General features: G+C 44.0%; 1 protein-coding gene across 2 annotated transcripts in view; it reads right to left on the reverse strand.

Annotated features, from left to right (window-relative positions):
* RNF8 (ring finger protein 8) overlaps positions 1 to 21,999 on the reverse strand; it is a 181,466-nt gene that overhangs the window by 134,913 nt on the left and 24,554 nt on the right. For both annotated transcript variants that reach the window (XM_078647374.1, XM_078647375.1), the window contains exons 2-3: positions 10,682 to 10,810; positions 6,004 to 6,801 (exon numbers count right to left, since the gene is read on the reverse strand). In XM_078647374.1, the coding sequence (XP_078503500.1) occupies positions 6,004 to 6,801; positions 10,682 to 10,810 (927 nt within the window). The remainder of the gene's footprint in view (positions 1 to 6,003; positions 6,802 to 10,681; positions 10,811 to 21,999) is intronic.

The following is a 21,999-nucleotide window of genomic DNA, read 5'->3' on the forward strand; positions in this document are numbered from 1 at the left end:
CGAAACACATTCTTAGCTTGCTAGGCGATCTGGAATGGCAACCAGGTACTACACTAGTCACTATGGACGTTGTTGCTCTCTACACCAGCATCAATCCAAGACTAGGCATTGAAGGGATTATCCGAGTGCTGTCTAAACGGCCGGCCTCGCTTTGGGCACACACACAAATGCTAATTTCCATGATGAACTTAATCCTAAACAACAATTTTTTCATTTTTAACAAACAATGGTACCAACAGAAACGAGGAGTAGCCATGGGTTCAAAATTCTCACCCTCTTTTGCCAACCTCTTCATGGGTGCGTTCGAAGCGGACCACCTTTGGGGTACACACAGCAGCCAATACACTGACTCCATTCTATTTTGGGGTCGTTATATAGACGATTGTATTCTACTATGGACTGGGACAGATGATCTATTACAAAGGTTCTTTGACTACCTCAACAAGAACGATTGGGAACTGAGTTTCACCATGAAACAGAGCAAATCCCACATAGAATTTCTGGATCTAGAATTCTATGTATTAAATAACACCCTACAAAGCAAACTATACAGGAAACCCACATCCTGTAATGCAATTCTGAGAGCGGATAGCTTTCATCCTTTCCATCAGATCAAGTCGATACCATTCGGTGAATTTCTTCGTGCAAGACGAAATTGTAGTGATGATCATGAATTCGACAACACAGTAAAGGATATGAACATGAGATTCGTGAAACGAGGTTACCCACAAGCCATTTTGTCCCAAGCCAAAACCAAACTAAACAAAATAGAGAGACAGGAAACTCTGAAGACGAAAGACAACCCAATATGATCCGACATACAAGTAGACACAATAAACACCTTCGAGAGCAACCAGCACTAGCGTTTCTGAGCGTGTATAACTCAAAAAAAAGAAATTTTTTTTTTGTGTTACCTAGTTTTTGTATGTATCACTTATGAGTCACATGGGATACCGTCCTTGCTACTAGACACACTTTTCACTTCACCCACTTTTCCAACCCGCCAGTGTCTATAATTGCCTGAATATCATTTCGTACCTGATGCATATCGTTTTTTCTTCACATATGTCACCAGATGAGCGATTGTCCCAACACATAGACACTAAGTCACCCCTTAGGCATGCCTTGTGTCACTTCGGTGTACACCATAGAGTCACCCGCTGTATCATTGTCACAAACAAAACATGGTTATATAAAATCCTATTTGTGTTTTTGTCTAGCCCTGAAGATTCGCAGTTGTTCCCTGCGATGAAACACGTGTTGGCTTAAGAATTGGAACATTAAACAGAAAATGAACACTTAAAGAACGGACTTTATATTTAATTACGCCTTCCACTATGCTCTTGGTTACTGAATTCTGAATTTCCACTATTTGTTTAGATTGCTGTATTAAGCTATACTATTGCATGTAACAACTCAGTGTGTACCATTGAATCATTACATAGTGTGTTTAGTGCAGGGGCACAGTTGTTCTAATCTAGCGCAAGTACGCGCTTTCACTTAGAAGTAAGTTCTTCTTTTACTGAGCAGGTCTCCACACCGGGACCGCTTTACTTACTTACTATTAGGTTAATGTTCTTTATTTTCCTCTTAAACCCCGTCACTCCCTAACCACCCGGTTGAGCTTCCAATCACACTTCCGCACTACCCCTGACCTTTGTCTTCTTTTTACTCATTCACCTAGTTCACCACGCGTTTCACGGTCACACTCCATATTGATTTCTAGGCACCGTACTTTTCACTATTGCTGTTCGGCACGTAATATATAACTTCTGTGGTAATCACACCATTCTTGCTATTTTTCGCTTACCCTGACGCAGGCTCGTCTCTTCTTTTCAGCTCTCCTTGACAAAGGGCTTCCCGCCCGAAATGCATTGGAGTTCTCATGTAACCATCAATGTGTTGATTTAACTTCGAACTTTGCTGATATGATGTTAATATCACCAAGAAACTTCTCATGACAATTATCAAAGAATAAAAGCATTATTCTAAGAACTTTGGAATCAATTCTTTCACCCTCCCCGGAGTGCCTCATGCAGGGATGTACATGCATGTCTATGCGTACACTACTCGTTACACATCCCTGTGTGCCATGCCCACAAAACACTGCCCTAGCATACCTCAGTCACCCCTCTAGCTGGGTGTCCTATGCCAGTGGTGTGGGTACAGGTGCATGACCCCCGTACCGCTACAGTACCCAGGTCCATTCCTGGGCATTGTAAGTGCAGTGCTGTCATTAAAGAGTATATGGTGCTGGGAGGTTGTCATTACAAACTCCACAGCACCATAATGGCTACACTGAAGACTGAGAAGTTTGGTACCAAACTTCTCAGCACATTAAACCCACACTGATGCCAGTGTGGGATTTAATGTAAAATGCATGACAGAGGGCAACTTAGAGTTGACCCCTGAAACTAACCCACAACCCGTGTCCTGACTGAGAGGCTGCTTCGGCTGCCACCCAGCAGACATGTTGCTGGACCCCTGGGTTGAGAGCCATCCGCTCTCGTGGGCCTGCAACAATGCACACCCTGGGGAGAGGTGCTAGGCCTCCTCCCCCAGGATGGGCAGAGGAAGCTTTAAAGGCATGCCGCCTTTGTGAGCCTCTCCAGACCACTTGCTGTACTCCGCAACTGGTCCCCACCGGTTCTGACCACCACTCTGGCGGGAAGACTGGCGAGAAAACCCAAGTGAGGAAACAGGGGTGTGCCAGCCTCTGCTAACCCCACCCCTCAGGTGGTGGAGGCGAGGTGAAGCACAATTTAGGGCTGCCGCTATCTTGAGGATGGGGGGCCCTACCCAATCAGGACTAGGCTCCTGCCCCCCTCCCACTGGAGAGTGGCAGGATAGGGAGTGTACTCACCCCAGGAAAGGGACCCATTGGTCCCTGACCTTTCTCTACTTGTAACGCCCCTAAATTCAGTATTTAGGGGCACCCTGAACCTTCCTTCCTCAGATCCTGATTCCGAAACTACCAAGAAGAACATGAAGAAAGAAGATCTGCCATGGAGCTGCTAACAAGAGGACAACACCAACTGACTTGGCCCCAGCCCTACCGGCCTGTCGACCCTCGAACCTGCTCCTGCTAAAACCTGGCGTCTCATGTGGTCAGCAACCTCGAAAACCCCGGAGGACTGGACTGCCTTGCTCCTTAAAAGACTGGGACTCCCAGGAGCAGTGGTTCTGCTCAAAGTTCTACAACCCCTGGTGCCAGCCAGGAACCGCGAATCCAGCACACTCTGCACCCTCAGAGCCCGGCCCGTGCCTGAGTGGACAAAGAGCACGAGGACATCCCCCCCGGCGACTGTAATCAAGAATCCAGCACCCAAGGACCCTCCTCGATGCTCCTGACGACGTCTGCAGCCTCACAACCAGGGACTCCTCCAACTGCGACCAGCAGAGGTTAAGATTTCCCAACACCAAAAGACACCCATGCACCCAGCGCCCCACGGCCCCCTGTGCCCAACTCCTGGATGTCTACCTAACCTACAGCTTCCCAACATACCTCTCGAAGTGGTGGTCGCACCTGAAGAATCTCCGTCCCAGAGCTTGCAGCCTTTGTTCGTCTTGCAGCTTTCCCATTGTAATACATTGGGCGCCCGACGGCCCAAAAGCACCCTGCACCCAGCCGCCTGAGTGCCACTAGAAGTGCAGCATCTGTTCTATTCTACCTCCACACTTGCCCTGTGTAAGTGACCAGCAGCTCAGCTCCCACAGCCGCGTGGCCTGCCTGCTAGCAGCCACCAACCAAAGGCCCCCTGCCCGCCATAGGTTACTCACTCTGCACCCGGCTGCCCCTGTGCCGCTGAGGGTGTAACGACTGTACCTACCTGAACCTGGGAGACCCTTGAGTCTTGCCCCAGAACCTTAACTCTGCCAGTCGAGTACTTACCTGTAAGCCGATAACTCACATTTTCTCCATGGGGTAACATTGGTTGGTTTTCACTTGGAAATTCTTCTAAGTGTCGAGTTTTGAAACTTTGAAATATTCACTAAAAATTATCCGACCAACGAAACTGAAATTACTCACGTGTTACCAGGAGAGATCCCAGTGCTGGATCTTTGTGCCCAGCACTGACCTAAAAAGTTATTACAACTGTGATTTTACGATAACCTGATTTTCCACAATAGGACAACATTGCCTGGTGTTTGCCAGAAATTCTTTTAAGTGTTGATTTTTAAAACATACAAATATTCCTTAAAAAATCGCCTGTGTAACAAAAACGATTTCTTTCAACTGTTTACAGGAGATGCACCAGGGCCGAATCCAGGATCCAGCCCTCAGTAAGAAAAACATACGCAAAGTAATTGATATTGCATTTTACTTAAAATTCCCATTGAGCTCAATGTTATTATTGTGTTAAGTTTATGTTACATACTGCAACAACTGTATCTATTGCATTTAAAGGTCTATTGCTCATTGAAAGTATTAAATTGCAACATCTCATTCTGAGAAAGTATTTTTATACCTACTTGTGGTTCTAAAATAAAACAACAATATATTTTTTATATACAAAACAATTGGCCTAGAGTTCAGTTCTTGAGAGTGTGAGACGATTTGCTGACTGAGTGTGTACAACAAATGCTTTACACTGTCCTCTGATACTGCCTTACTGCTCGACCAAGCTACCACTTTAGAGAGTAAGGTTATATCTAACTTTAACCTCTGCCAAACTTCTGGGGACTGTGGACTCTGTGCACACTGTATCTTACTTTGGTGCAGTATATACAGAGCCATTTTCTTACACACAGCCCATGCCCGTGGCTTTCATTTTCAGTTGTTAAGTCACTGACCAATATATAAACTGTAGTTACTTTAACATATCCCTTCCCTTTTAAGCCAGTTATTGAACATTTATATGTTCTCACCTTCAAACATGTCTGATTGTCTTACACAGTCTATTTCCTTTTTTACAAGGCTGTCCCATGTTTTGTTAACGAGCAGAGGCTAGTATGCCCATGCATGCGTACTTTTGGGGAGTGGGTGGAGTGTGGGGGAGAGGGATTAGAAGGTTCAGGTATTTGTTACTAGCTAGGCTGCTGGTTTCCAGCACTGATCTTGTGACTAAGAGTGGCTGTACCTGCTTATTAAACTCACTATACTCCACAGCGGCATCCACTATCCGCGCACCTTGTCTTACCACTGGTTCTGTCAGCTTCTCCGATAGCATTTGCCCAGAACTCAAATTTGTTTTTTTGAAAAATCAGAAGTCAACTTTAGGAAGGAGCCAAAAATCATACAACATTCTTGAGCTCACATTACGTTTTACAACATTTTCTTACCTCACCCATCATTCAAGGTCAACTACTAAATGTAGACCATCTTTGAACATGCAATAGGTTACCCTAGAATGCAACCAGCCCCCACTTAATCTGAAGTGTTGGCCAAATGATAGGCCTCCCGAATTGTAACTTCCTACATCTATTACACTAGATTTCTTAAGTACAATATGATCTCTAATTCAGGGGTAATTACCTAATCTTACTATCTGTTGAAACACAGACTGTTGCTACCAAGCCAAATAGTTTTCAAAGATCAATGTCACAATATAACTGACCCCGCACCCCAAAAGAGAAAAACATAATAATCAGATAAGGATTAAGAATAATAGATTTAACAAGTGCTCCAAATCGAAATACTTTTAATTCATACCTCTTTTTAATGGGGTTTCTTTGACAATAAGCAGGAAATGGTTTTTGTTATGTTATTTGTACTAGGTTTTTAATTGTATTTTTATTTCCAGGGAGATTTTTCACCTATCATAAATTTCAAAGCCAATGTCAATTCTTATGTTTAATAAAATAAAACAATTCTACTTAACTTCTTCTATGACGTGTCACTCAAAAAGCAGACAATAAAAAGTATGTGCAAATACATTATCTAACCACTGAACATGGTAATCAAGGCTGGCTCAAAATTAGATACTGCACTTTATCCGAAACCAATTGGTCCAATACCATTTTTACTTTTACCTCTCATGAGTTTATGTTTAGACGATTTACCTCCATTTGCTTCTCCTCCTCAAAGAAGGTCTTCTCCAGCTGCTTCATCCTCTGCAACTGCTGCTCCTGCTCATTCCGGAGTTGATCTTGAAGCTCCTGCAACTCGCGCTCCATTTCCAGGAATTCATTTGGGGCGCGCTTCTTGTTCTGCTGCTTCACGTTCAGAACTGCTGTTTGTTTCTCCAGTACCCTTAACTTTAATTTCCTGATCTCCTGCATAGTCTCACGCACCTTGCTCAGCTGTACTGTGCGGTGCGAGGGTGTGGAGATAGAGGATTGCAGTCTACTGTCATGAGGAGCAGTTTGCAAACCAGCCTGCGTGCCAAAGAGTGGCCCGGTCTCAAAATTCTGGGTGCCAAATAAAACGTCTCTCTCCTGGGCACCACAGTCTTCTTGGGTTGCTTCAAATATACTAGGCCCTGGCACAGCCAGCTTTGATCCCATAGTCTCTGTGGGCTGTTTAGCCAGTTCAGTTCTCTGTGAAGGGATACTTTGTTCGCCATCCCAAGAGACACGCAGTGCTTTTGATTTGGAATTGGAGGAGCCCTCAGCTCCTGAGGCGTCAAGTTCCTGGGCACTAAATTTACGCTTAGTTCTGTGGCACTTACTTTTGCCTTTCAGCTGCTCAGTCAAAAAGGGCTCCAATTTTCCTCGCTCTTCGTGGATCAATTCATACTCATATTCTGCTCTCTCACCTTCTTCCAAGGGCACGCCCAGCTGGATCTGATCTCCCTCACATATCTGGTACGCTTTGGAAGATTCCAATCGCTCCTTGTTCAGATACACACCATTAAGACTCTAGAAGAAAATAATAAAAAATTAATAAAACAATTACTTTAATAATTCATGTCTTAAGGCATAGATAACTAAAACCCCTAAATGTTTTTATGGTCTAGCCTGACACTGTAGCTGTCACTGGGCAATTATGTGAGAACACCAGGAGGGGCTTTTAGGGTCCGCTCACATGTTGGGAGCCCGGAGTATGTTTTGATTAGGCAGAAGTTGTGTAGTCCCACAAAAAAGTGCTTTTTCTCCATACACCTGTGATCACTGGGTTCACTTATCCAGCTGCCGAAGCCTGAACTGTTAAGGGCCTGCACATGCTATTAAATTGTGTCCAGGGCACAAGTCTTAAAAGGAAACGGGGACTAGCCAAGTTAGGCAGTATGAAAGTGACATCATGGAGTGTGCATGTGCCATCATTGGAAGTGACATCAGATATTAGGACCTCACTTGTTAGGCATGTCTATCATGAGTACATTTAAGCGCATTACAAGATTTAACAATTAGATTTTGCATCTTGGGTTGTGCTAAAAAAGTGGCGCAACCCAGATACAAAATTGGTCCTCAACTAATCTACATTTCTTTTTTTGAACTCTTTCACAAAGAAATTGCCATCATGGAGAAACATGGCAGAGGATCGCTTCTGCTTAATTGGTTACAAAGTCTGCATTTTAAACTATCTTATGGAGTTATGGCTTTGTTGGTCCAGTAAATCTCAGGGAATAATAATTATTGAAAGATATCTCTGGCGGTTAAAGGTTTTGCTGGAGAGATAGGTTTTGTCCAGTCCAAGATTGGAATCATAGTAGTACAGAAGGTTACTGCGTCTCCTGCCAAGCACATCATGTAACATGCAGATGACAGATTTTTATTTTACGTAGATAAGTAAGTGGGCTATTGTTTTTAACATAGAGATCCTTTAGTTACTTGCAGTTCAAAATTTGTAATCCTTCTAATGTAGCACAGTGAGCTATGAAGGACATGCGACTCCTACACCTTGTAAACCTGTCTTATGCAACACATGTTGTACATTGATTTACACACTTAATGACTGATCAATGTATAATATGTATGTTATTTTAGGCACTTACATCCTACATTGGAGTAAGTAGTACTATAAAATAAATACAATAGTGGTGCTTTGATTGCTATTTGTGTAAATAATGGGACAGACCACCACATTTGACATTCTTACAGTGCACGCATATGTCTCATATAAAGGGACTGAACAAAGTAATAAAAAGCATGCCTCTTAAGTACCTGTGAAATGATAACAAGGTGTGTGCCTTTGTTTCGCCTCCAGTGCATTTGTATCTAGGTGTGAAGCTCCATTCCACGCCCATCCACGATCATAGTGGAGCCTGTTATCCCCTTAATTTCGGCCTTTATTTTTGGTCCAGTTGGCGGTGAAAATAAAAAAAGCCCTCTCCTTTCCTGCATGTGGCTGATGGGAATGGAACGCAGACAACATACAGGCGCTGCTGAACGTGTCCCCATGTCTGAAAATTACACCGGAACAAGTTCAGCATATTTTAGCAGGGTCCAACTTCTTTGTATGGTGGACGTTGTCTTCCCTGTGAAAATAGGGGGTAGACGCGTCAACCAGTGTGTACCCCCGACTTGTGCACTGATTGTGTTAGATAACTATATCATTTATGGTGTTTTCTTTAGCAGCCACACAGATTAGAGGAGAGCAATCATTAACCTATATGGATTTTTAGGTCTGGCTTGACAGTTCAACTGGCACCTGACCTTTTAACCTACACCAATATTATCCTACAGTTCTTGGCTTCTACACAAATACATATTCATTGCCTCACTAACTACTTTTAATACTTATACTACCATACAACAGTCTTTTAAAGCCAGACCCAATGGCATCGCCAATGCTGGTCAGTAAAGTAAGGCTTCTTCTTACATTGGAAGCCAATGATAATCTAATGTAACGTGTGACATCAGATAGCCTGCCACCAGAGCCTACAACTTTAAGCAGTTTTCATAGTTAAGGTCTGCTACAGCTCAAAACAAGGACCGGGTTAGGGGAGGTAGTTTTTACAGCACGAGGAGTGAACATTTAGTGCCTTGACAGATACATCTTCAGTAAACAAGTCTGATTGGCCCAGATAATGCAAATCTCGCTCCTATATTTTTCAGCAAAGTGTTCGTAATGCTAACTGTTTGGCTGAAGAAAGTCGAAAATATACACACCTCATACTCATCGTAGAGGAAGAGTAAATCCGGATGCTGAAGGGATGGTGCACAGGGCATAAGGAATGCGGCTAGGCATACATTTCAACATGCATAGTGTTGCACATGGTGAACTGCAAGGATCAACAATGGGTAGGACCTCTCCCTGTCCGAAACGCTGGCTGCACAGCCATATTGAGGCATTCCTCGCAACACTGACAATGTACAGCTTCGGAAGGGGGATGAGAGCACACTGCTTAACCTCCCAGCACAGTTCGCCCCTTAGCATCCTGGTAAATGCAGTTCAGCTGGAATGCTTATTTGAATTTTTGTTGACGTGTTTCACCAAAGTTGGTGCAGGTTAGTGCTGTTAATCTGTAGACACGTGTTTCTGGAAAACTAAATTAATCTGTGGTTGCTGAGAAAGCGGCAACAATCCTCTCAGATGAATTTCGTGTCCATCTCTGATGAAGGATAATATCCAGAAACAAAAATTAAAGTAATCACTTAAACTGAACTGCATTTACCAGGATGCTAAGGGGCAAACTGTGCTAGGAGGTTAAGCAGTGTGCTCCCATCCCCCTTCAGTGTACAGCTTCCAACTCTCCTCCTTCTTGGTTTCATATGTACAAAATCTCCACAGCAAAACGACGGCGAAGCTGCTGTGCACTCCATCAAGGGGCACCATAGCCAGCATCACATGCAGCCTATTGCCAGACCAAGTCCTGATTAGCTTAACCCAGCCGAGGAGAGTGACAGCCTTAAGATTTAACATACTTACAATGGTAAGACCTTTTCCTGTAAGAAATCCATTTTTCTTTGGAACACCAGCACGGTTAGAAAGAAAATAACAAAATAAACTACCATGATTTCAGCTCTGCTCATACGAAAGGCCATCTTCACAGCAACTTTAAAGCAATACACATTAGGAAAACACAAGGCAAGTTAGAGTATCCTTCCCAAGGACATGAGTCGTCCTCACAGTGAAGCAGACAAGCAGGAGCTCCTGCGAGAGGGGTAATGGGAGAGGCATTTTTTGAAATCTAAAAGGGTTGCATGCTGCAAAAGATTGTGCACTGGCCGCCATCCCTGCTAACCACCAAATCAGAATTCTAAAGCAGATGGATGCCCACCCTGCTCACAAATATCCATTGTGTAGCATAAATGCCTCGCCTTACAGCCAGAAACACATTCTGTAACTGACATCAACCTTGCTATTCTGCATCTTACTGGCCCATTTCCATAATCTGGAGCACACCTACCTAGATCCGCACACAACTACACAGAACCCGTGACCGGAAGCACCATCAGCCTGACATGTGCTGAACTTGGAATTCTTAAACAGATCCATACCTCGCAGAGGACACCGCTGACCACTATAGAAGTAATATTTTCAACACCAGAGGTAATGCAACAAGACATACCTGCATAAATGCCCAATTTGAAAAGAGTGCCATTTTTTGCATACATCATTTAGTCCTTTGGAGCTACATTTTTACTTATTAACATTCACCACTGTACCACCAGTGGCAGCAACCCCCATCCATTGTGTTCAAAAAGGCCTGCATGTGACTCACACCAGAACATCCAAGTCTTCCACAAATATACATCACTGCGCACACGGATGAAAATGAAAATACATATGCATTGAATACAGTGAATGAGACTACTGCAAATTATCAACAACAAAAAAAGGAATTGGGCGTACCTTGTTGTCTATGATAGTCCAGTGGCCCTCTTCATTTTGCCGTAAGAAACAGTGGGTCCGAGAGATCATGAGGGGGCATTTGTTTGATACCAGTTGGTAGCTAAGTCCCAGTCCACGACCGATGGTGACCTGGAGTGAAAAGACAACGTTAAGAGTTTGGAGATTCTCAGAAAAGAGTGACGTTCTGGGTAAAAAACTGCAGCCACTTGCATTAGTGTCCACAAGAGACAACACCCTTGACTGTCCAGTGTAAATGTAAAACATCCATCTTGACAATGATGCAGTTCTACAGTAGGACAAGATACAGAAATGCGTAACCCGGCATACCCACGAGCTGTCTGGCTAGGTACACATGGAGGAGGTAGGCTGCAGATTCTTGCACCATGATTCTCCGATGTACAAACACCATGCAGACTGGATAAAAGTTAGGTAACGCTGCCCTGGTCAGGAATAAACACAAACCTCTTATTTACTTCTCATAAATTAACAAAACGGACTCTCTCATGCATACCAAATAGAAGAACAGTTACATAGTGGTTACAATTGGGATTTTGTAGCCGGATGGTATGGCTCACAGCAGATAAGGCTAGAGCAGAAATGTAGTAGGGAGGAGTGTACAATTTGAGATTGACAAATACTCATATAGCAGACCAATTCCATAGTATGGCTACGCACCGAAGAAATGAATGGCAAGAACAAGGATTAAATTATGAGAACAGCAGTATTTTAAGATGGGAGTATTGTAATACCTTAATTGCAAGAATAAATTCTTATAGAAATACAAAACAATATTGGTTAAAACAATTCAAATGTACATGTGCTAATAAATGTATCATGTGCTTGAGCAAATTACACCCAAAGTCCAAGAGAAACATCCTCGCATCTTAAAAAGCAAAGAGATCCAGACTCATAGTTCAGTCAAGATTCGGACCAAAGTATACAAATTACATATAATTCCAATAGTTCTACAGTATATACTCATAATGCTTCTAATAAAACACTGAATAAGATATAAACTACTTATTAAAAAGGCTGCCTGCATCAACAAGGTGCACTTTGCATTTAGAATATCAAAGTGTTTTGTTGAACAGAAGGCAACTTGTGCATTATTTTATGCGCTGATGCCACATTTCCTCAACCCTACACAAATAACCTTTTTTCCCTCACTCAGAAAGGATCCAGGCTCAGTTATAACACTAGGTATTCTCGCTATTGAATAGAATGGTCAACATTAAACACAGAGTATATGAATTACAATACTGTACATCATCCTGATAGTTCCACAGAGTCTGCACAGAATAGTTTTATTAAACAATGAATAAGATCTCAAATATTTGTTAAAAAGATCTCACTTGGACCGGCACAATGTACTTTGCAATTACGATACCATAGTGCCTCATTGAGCAGAAAGTGACAAGTGCATCATTTTATGTTCTGATAGAATACTTCCCCAATACTGGACCAGAACCTCAGAAAGAGTACAATTTAAGTAATAATTTCAATTTTTATTCACAAAAGCAATACCAATAATTTCAGAAATTCTACCTCTAAAACCTGGGATTCTCCTGCCTGGGCGCACTCCTATACGGAATCGGAGAACAGCAGTCTTCACTCGCTTGTCTCAGACCTTTAACACATAAGGAAAGGTCTCAGCACTACCAAGACTTCTGACAGAGAGATCCATTGACTGTGAGAGTCTATCTAAAGCCAGTGCAAACTGGAGTGCATTCCATTACTCCATATCATAATCTTTTTACTTATTTAGGGGCATCTGATCAATCTCAAAAATGTTAATTCTCGATTACCAATGAATTTACAAATAAGCCAGAAAAATTAATCAGATGTGCTCTTAAAGCCTGCAGCATTGAAGAAGAGATTTTCCCTCGCTATACCACTGTTAACTACTGAAAAGGAGCCTTAATTCTCGGGATCAGACTAATAAGTTCCATAAATCAAGATTCAGTTCCAACCTGAGTTTTTGGGGCGGCCCAACAGAGTCTTCATACAAAGACTTTCAATCAACACCCTGATCAAAGGTCATTAGCTCTGCTGCTGCTTTCTTGGCAGAAATGTTCTTCCTAGAAGGCTCAGCAGAGTAGCCCCAAAAAGAAGATGCAAACCTTTTCAGGACATTTACAGTTGCCAAAAATGAGACTACAAGTTTGCTATGTTTGTACCAGTTTAGAGCACTGGCAAACATATGTCCCAAGTACTTGTATTTCACTAACATTTAACAAAGGATCAATTTTTAGATACCATGTAAATTTCATTGGTCATTTCCCCACATTAACAGTAAGTCCATTTAATTCACAGTAGGCATGCAAAGCATGGGACTTCCATTGCAAGCCTATCAGGGTATAATGCATTATAACTAGGTGATCGGCGTACATAATACAATGAACAGGGGAACTCTTCTTTTTGAGGGAGATTTTGTATTTGCCAATGCAGTTGGGAAGTCAGAAATTAACAGACTAAAGAGCAGGGCGAGCTTAGACGCATCTGTGCATCTTCACCTGGATATTTATCTGATAGAATTCCTCATCTATTTATATCAACCTTTATCTAATTGTAGTGCAGATGCTGCAGCGTAAACAGCAGATCCTGTGGGACACACCGCCTATGCAATTTCTCCCAAAGGGTAGCTCAAGCAACTCGGTCAAAAGCAGTCTGGAAGTCGACAAAACAACAACAAAGTCTACCAATGACTGTGATTGACCTCCTTGTTGCTCTTCGTAATACAAAACAATGGTCTATAGTTGAATATTTTTTTAAATAAGTTAGTATCAAAAGATCACAATAGTCGAGTAATTCCCCCGCTGTGCTGGAGGGGGCGCACACATGCCCACATGCTCATGAATAGCTCAGCTCGTCATGAGGCACGGCGCTCCAGTGCTCATGACGAGCTGAGCTCGTCACAGGTGCACCTGCTCCCATGGAACCCTCAGCACAGCAGGGGAATTCTCCCTGCACCTGAGCGTTCCACGGCTCATGGCGAGCTGAGCTCGTCATGAGCACCGGAGCACCGTGCCTCATGACGAGCTCAGTTCGCTCGTCATGAGCATGGTAAAGGTTATGTCATATTATACATAATATAAATATAGCCGATTAAAATACACATTCATATAATTAAAAAGGAGTACAGGCAATTCATATTATAGTAAAAATTTCCAGATAAAATGTCACTCAATGAATCTATGCTACAAATCGCATCATTCATCAGAAAAAGGTGCCAAAGCAGTCTGAATTTCTGCAACCAATTACCTTTCTTTACATATAATAATTCAACATTTCTGACCCTTTGCATTTTTGTCTGCCATTGGCATAGCGAAGGACACCTTGCTGATTTCCAGTTTTGCAAAATCAGTAACCATGCAATGGAGACTGCAATAAAAACAAGCATTTACAATGCAACGGTTTCGCCTTTGGAAAAGTTAGAGCTATTGGCAATGTAAAGGACAATGCCATTTATTTATCTGTTTTCAAAACCAACACATAAATACAAATGTTGTCATTTACAATGCCAATAGCTCAAACTTTTCCAAAGGCGAAACCGTTGCATTGTAAATGCTTGTTTAAAGGTTGCTTCGCCGTGCTGTCTTTGGCCCATAGTGCAGGTGCTCATCCCTGAACTCAAACTCACCAAAGTAAAAGAAAGGGGGTGAGATCACATAATTTTCCCTTTGCTCCACATTATATCACTCGCTTCGCCCGTTCTCTCACCATCATCCTCTCAACAGCCTCCTGTTTGCCGCGGAGAGACTAGTTGGACAGCAAGAAGCAGAAATTACAGAGAGAAAACTGGGCTCTCTTAGAGCCTATTTCCTTTTTAAATCTCACTTACGCAGCGCAGTGTATTGTATTGTTTACAATTCAGCGGGCTTACAACCAGCCCGCAGCACACCATTCATTGTTTTCCTTCCTCATGTCTGTGGTGCTGTGATGTGCACATGACCGCATGCATGGCTCTGCATCTGGTAAATGGAACCAGCATTTATCCATAAGCCGCATCCTTATGTCCTTTATTTCAGAATCCAGACCCCCCCCGCCGCCGCATCTTTGGACAATCGTACAGCCCATAGTTCACTCCCAACAATATTCGATTAACACCAGATCAGGGAACCTCAGGCTTCCCTGGTGTAGCTCTCTTCCGCTCTGCCCCATATTGTTTTCAGCAATGTCAGCTGGTGAGAACACGGGACTGCTAAATGCATGAATGAAGGAACAGAACATGTATGTAGCGCCTCCACAACCATGCCGTCTCTAGTGTCTTCATCCAACGCACCTGGCTCAGTTGTGACACCTGGACCACAGATGATGGCGAGGAGCAACCTTTCATGGCAGCCTGGCATGGAACAGACGTCTTCCTACTACAGGTGAGCCGGGCTCACCAAAGGTGACAGGGGACTCTGAGAAAACCGATATTGTATAATCCCAAACACATGTTCTCCGCGGAGATCACACATCCATACGAACCTGAAGCTCTGAGTTCCCATTACAACCAACACAACGCAGACTCCAAGCACCTACAGGGCAACAGTTCACTGATGTAGCTCATTTTCTACAGCGTGCACACAAAAAACCCACAAATAAATAAAGGTTTGCTCATTCTTACCAGAGCGCTACCATGTAAAGATATAACTGTGCAACTTTCAAGACACTATTTAAAACTTGGACCTCACCCCGGCCTCCACACCATGCCACGAGAGGGGTGGTCGAACTTTGGCTAGAAACATTCCCACTCCATTGCACCCTTCCAGGGGCTTTGATCATGCACGCCGTATAATCACTCTTAAAACCCTGCTTCGGGTGTCTGCGGAGCGCCGGGCCACACGGCCTTTCTTTTCACCCTCCTGGGGACAGCCCATCAATTCCTTTCAGCTAAATGCACTCACATATGAATATTTTAGTACAATTTAATGTTGCTGCACCAACCCCAGAGGGGCAGGCATCAATTTGTGAACACAGCTCTCGTGGAGTTAAAAGCCAGGCTGATAATGCATCTGAAAGGGCCTGTCAATCAGCGGCATTTTCACAAGTCGCCGACGGAAGCCTGTGAGGCCCGCTCCGGCTGCACTCCGAGTACTCGGCGGCTGGGGTTCCAGCGCCGCTGTCTTTCAATGGAAATATTCAACAAGGAAGGAAAGGAAGACTTACAAACTGAAAGCACATTTCTAATAAAAATTAAATGCTGCTTACCTGATCGCGTCGTGGAACAGCTTAGGCGGGAGGGGGGGCGGGAGAGGACACGGACGGCGGGAGGGGGCGGGAGAGGCCACGGACGGCGGGAGGGGGCGGGAGAGGACATGGACGGCGGGAGGGGGCGGGAGAGGACACGGACGGCGGGAAACGTGCACAGGACAGCGAGGGGGGGACGGAAAGGCACACGGAGGGGGCGGGAATGGACAGCGCATCTGAAATCACTTTCAGTGAAAGGGGAGGGAACGGGAAAAAACGTAACTCCGCCCAGGGAAAAAATCTCAGGAACGCCCCCGAATCTGGTCCGGCCTTGACGGACAGATCCGGCACTCAATGGCTAGCCTCCATTTATAGAGCTAGCCAATGAGAGCCGGGGGACGTTCCAGAAGTCCTTATTGTCAACAAAGGATTTCACCTGCGCCGAAAAGCTGCGCAGAGCGCAGCCTTCGGCAGGCGAAACCCAATAAAAATGTGCTTGATTTTTGTGAAGGACCAATTTTTTTTCGAGACCAAATAACGCCATGTATTGGTCTGGCAGGACCCTTTTCAAGAGGCTTGGACTTATATACTGAAATATTTGAACCCAGAAGATCATCGAAGCCTGACAGTAATAGAAGATATGCACTCAATCACCTGGTACACTTACATTGCATCTGACGCACTGATTTAATACACTAGGAAAAGGTTTATGCATAAAAACGGAAGGCATATAAAACCTACATGGCAAAGAATTTTCATTCTCTTAAATGCGGAAGTTCTAAAAAGTTTATATTCACACAGCGATGTCCACGACCACTGTTTGGAAGATATTTTATAATAATTTGCAGACTTATATAGCGTGGCTTGTCACCCTTGGGCATTCAGGCACTGTCCATGGGGAGATTAAGTGATTTGCTCAGAATCACAGGATGTTGAGCTGACGCGGACTCGGATCCCCAGCTCGCTAGTCAACAGCTCTGGCTGCTGCACCACATCCTCTCCCCGTTTTAAAAATGTTGCTGTTTGGATTTTAGCTAAAAACCCGAAATCACTTGGTTCTGTAAGTTCTGAAAGAATTTAAGTAACCCGTCAACTCCCAATAATTAATTTTTAAAGAGCAATTTTAACACTAGCTGAGTGAAATCACCTAGAGCGGGAGAATAATCTTCCCAAAAATGTCAATTTGGCAAATCTAAATCATAGTCTGTGCCCAATCTCGTTCCACTGTAAAACGACCTGATCTCATGCCTTCCACATTGTTATGATAAACTCAACTATTGTTTTAAAACCTAACCAATTCTTTAAATTAATATATGTAACCCCAAGCAACCAAAAAACATTTTGGGCTTCGGAATACTTCACCGGATGCACCATTTGGACAGCGCTCCATTTGATTACCTTGTTTCATTATTCCCATATTGCCTTGAAAAAGTCGGAGTACAGACGAAACACGTGTCGGCTAAAATCGTGTGCTGGGAATCTTTTAGAAATCGATAAGGAAAAGGATTTATCAACTGGTGATGCTTCTGGACTAATTCAAATGTTTCATATGTAACTTGTTGAATTTGAGTACTTACATGTGCTCAGGAATTTATTGTTTTTTCTTGTATTTGTCCAATATTGTTCTTGGATTGGTATACTTGGTAATGGGTGTGCTCTATCAGCTTCTTTCTTTTGTGTATTAATATGCATGTTATATTGTAGAGTGCTGACAACACCTCCAGGTAGTAGGTGTACGAGGCAACCGTAGCACCCCGCTGCAAATACAGCTACATAATTATTCACGCTCAATACGGTTATTTACAGATACGTTGTCCTATTGATGTGCGGTTCTTTCCCTCATAGGGAACACTACTACCTACCTGCCCTTCCAAACATCGACAAGGGCAAAAAGCGATTACTCTGATGTTTTAACCTTATTCAGCTTAGCCCTACAGTTTAGCTCTGAGATCGCCAACCTTTTCTATGATGGGAGCTACTTCTGTTCAGTAAATATCATCCTGAGCTGCTCATGAATATTATCACTGTTACAAAAGGACCACATCCATTAAGATTCAAATCAAATCAGGTGTTTGTTGAGCGTGACTACTCACCCGTAAGGATCTCAAGGCGCTGGGGGTTGGGGAGGGTCACAGGTCCATCAAGAAGTGAGTCTGTCGAAGAGCCAGGTTTTGAGGTTTCTTGCGAAGCTGGGGAGCGATGTTATCTGTCTGAGGTGGAACTGAGGGTCGTTCCAGGCACTGGCCGCGCGGAAGGAGAAGGAGCGGCCTCCCAATCTGGTTTTTCTGGGGGGGGGCGGGGGACCACGGCGTAGGAGAGCTGGGCTGATGGTAGGGTCCTTTGGGGTGCGTGGAATTTGAGTCGGCTGTTCAGGTATGCAGGTCCGGTTTCGTGGAGAGCCTTGTGAGCGTAGGTTAGCATCTTGAAGGTGACTCTAGCTTCGATGGGCAGCCAGTGGAGTGTGCGCAGGTGCAGGGAGATTTGGCAGTGGCATGGCAGGTTGAGGACCAGTCTTGCGGCGACGTTTTGGATGTTCTGTAGCTTGCGGGTGAGGTTTTTGTTTATTACGGCTTACAGGGCATTGCCGTAGTCGAGCCTGCTGGTGACCAGGGCGTGAGCGACAGTCTTTCTGTGTTCGAGGGGGATCCATTTGAAGGTCTTATGTAGGAGGCAGAGGGTGTGGAAGCAGGAGGAAGAGACAGTGTTGATCTGGCGGTCCATTTTGAGCTCTGAGTCCAGGATGATTCCCAGGTTGCATACGTGGTCCGTGGGGGAGGTGTCGTTCCAGGCATCTGGGTTTGGGCCCATGATGAGTACTTCCGTTTTGTTTGTGTTTAGTTGTAGGCAGCTGTTTTTCATCCATTTGGCGACAGCTTCCATGCCTTCTCGAAAGTTGTGCCTGGCGATGTTGGGTTCGTTGGATAGAGAGAGGATGAGTTAGGTGTCGTCTGCGTAGGACACAATGTTGAGTCCGTAGGTTTTGACGATGGAGGCGAGCGGAGCCATGTAGACGCTGAAGAGCGTAGGGCTGAGGGGGGACCCCTCTGGGGCTCCGCAGGTGGTAGGGTCTGAGAGGAAGGGGTGTGGGGGGCGTTGAAGAGTCTGATCTGCTGCGTTCTGCCGGAGTTTAAGGAGCGGATCCAGTCGAGGGCCTTGTCTTGAAACCCTGCGTCGTACAGTCTGCGTATTAGGGTGCGGTGAGAGACTGTGTCGAACGCCGCTGAGAGGTCGAGGAGGATGAGGGCTGCTGTTTCTCCTTTGTCCAGTAAGGTACAGATGTCATCTGTTGCGGCAAGGAAGGCGGTTTCCGTACTGTGTTTTTTTCTTAAGCCGGATTGGCAGGAGTCGAGGATGTTGTGCGATTCGATGAATGTGGCGAGTTGGCTGTTGATGGCTTTCTTGATGACTTTCGCTGTGAACGGGAGCAGGGAGATGAGTCTGTAGTTTTGGAGGTCAGTGGGGTCTGCCGAGGGTTTCTTCAGGAGGGGGTTGATCTCAGCATGTTTCCAGTCGTCAGGGAACGAAGAGGTTGGCAGGGAGCAGTTGATGGTGTGGCAAAGCATGGGTGCGATGTCAGTGGCTCTGTTGAAAATGTGGTGGGTGCAGGGGTCCGTGGGGGCCCTAGAGTGGATGGACTTTATCGTCTTAAGTGTGTCTTCGGTGGTGAGGGCTGTCCAGTTGTCGATCACAGGCTTCAGGGTGTCGGTGGTGGTTGGTGAGGTTTTATTGTGTTGGTTGTCTTTGAAGTTGTCGTAGATGCTCTTGATTTTGTGGTGGAAAAAGGTGCTGAGTTTGTCACAGAGGTCTTGTGAGGGAAGGATGTCGGTGGACTCGCTGGTGGGTTGGGAGAACTCCTTGATGATGTTGTGTTGTGTTCAATTTTAGATTCCGAATGAATTTCCTGATTCATGCCCTTATATAGGTACAATTCGCATTGCCCTTATATAGCCATAGAAATCCAGTCCTTATTTAGGCATAGCCCCATCTGCCCAAATACAGGCATGGCTACTTCCATCCGTACATCTACATCACAGCGATTTCTTAGAAAACCAGACTCTTAAGCCGTTAGGGACTTCCCCTTGCTTGAATATTGATTTCTCCAAGAACTCACTATTATGCATGAACATCTATTCCTAAGGGGATCATTCATGACGTTCATATGCCCGACTTTACGTCAAAGCTGGTATTCCTAAACACCTTCAAGGTATAAATATACCTTCACTTGCTATGGCAAAGCACGGTGTGGTTCAGTGCAGTTCGACTACCTACTTGCCTGATGCAGCTCGCTACAGCAAGTGCCGAAGGAAGCCAACTCTCCAGCTGACGCAATGAACAGAAGCGGTCATCCTCCTGCCGAGAATCCAGCTCCAGTGTTTCTGACTCCCCTTGCGGGGTGTTGGGAAATTGAGTCTGTGAAAGATATCAACCTCTCTCATTCTAAGGTATGGAGCTTATTAGAACCTAGAGAAACCTTTGGCAATTCTTGGCAAATCTAAACCTATGCTAAAGACAAACACTTACTTCTTCCCTCGTACTAGACCTAGGTTAGGTACATTGGGGTAGGCGTATTTTAGAAGCACCAGTGGAGTATTTTAGCCTATTTTATTTATGTATGTATTTTTTACGTCATAGCAACAGACAATGCTACTACAGTATTATTTTATATTACTGTTTACGCTGTAGTCATTATACTTCGCATTCTAACGATTGTAGCAGTTCACCTCTCTTGCACGAAAAAGAAGATTGTTCAATAAACCCTTTTATTGAAACGCCCGTCTCTATTTTTATGCAACTCTGTAGAAAGGAAGCATGCACGATTGACTGAGTAAAATAGTTATCTATTGTTTCCACGACTCTGGAGATACGCTTCGATTCTTGGGGAAACAAAGTTGTCATGTTTATGCGGTTGTCAGAAACGAATCCCTTCTTGTTTATTCGAGAAAGTTTCTAGTGACCTCTGAGCTAGCTGGCACACATACAATTAAGTTTAGTATACTCGAGAGAGACATACTGACCTCAGTCCTATGTCAAATCTATAGTGTATATTATTCCAATGCGCAGAGCCTATTGGAAACAGAAGAACTACACTACATGGCGCCAAACGGTTTGGTAAGGCACTAATTAACGCTAGATACTGGAGTAACTCAGTCGTGCTTTTCTCAGAGACCCCTTTTTCCATAATACTCCAATAGACGTCTGGTGTGGGCAAAAGGATAATATCCGCCATAGTTGAGTAGGACAAAAAAATCCTATGTATTAGCTTTTTGGTTTGTTCAACGTTGAAGGATACAGTGTTCCAAAATATTGTGCACCTTATCTTTGTTTCCTTGAAACTTGCTCTGCAGATTTTCATTAAACAATGTCAAATAACAGCAACAACACCGAGGACGGTGGAGCTGTGGCTGACCAAGCCGATGCAGCTTTTAACTTCACAGGTTTCCAAGAAACCGACGAGGATGCTATATGCATTCCTCTAAATTTATTGAAAGCCATCACTATAAAACTTATAAAACATGGCCTAACATCAAGAAGTGGTAGGGCAGTTTTTGTGATAGAGGCACATGAATATCACCAAATAAAGGTACTCTATTCATGGAGTCTTCCCTGAAGCAAATCCAATAACACATGTGTTTCACTTCTACAAAGATGATCCACCAGAGGAATATATTCCGTTTGAGGATACGGACATTCCACTCACATACCAGAAGCATGAGCTCTGGTTTAAAGGTGCCCTAAAACATTTAAATCACATTACCAGGCTCTGTCCACTAGGTAGACCAGGAGCAACATGGCCGGTTATAGCCAGCTATATACCACATCCTGGCATTGATGACATGTCAGATGTAAGCTTACTAGCTCAACTCAAAGAGTTAATCAAAATTTATAGACAATAGGTCATGCGGACTCGACCACTCCAACCTGCAATAGTTATTCCACAACATACCTCTCACCAGGTGAATACACTAAAAATTACACTACAGACTCTACACTCAGTCATTGGTAAATTACCTGCAAAACGGGAACAAATTCCATTCTGGATAGCTAAAAAAATTACTCAAATCGAAGCCGTATTTAATAATACTAGCCCTCAGAAGAAACACAGAATTTTAACAATCTGTTTACCAATGGGGACCACACCTCAT

This window comes from Lissotriton helveticus, chromosome 6 (genome assembly GCF_964261635.1).
Source record: "Lissotriton helveticus chromosome 6, aLisHel1.1, whole genome shotgun sequence".
In the NCBI taxonomy this organism is placed as follows: Eukaryota; Metazoa; Chordata; class Amphibia; order Caudata; family Salamandridae; genus Lissotriton; species Lissotriton helveticus.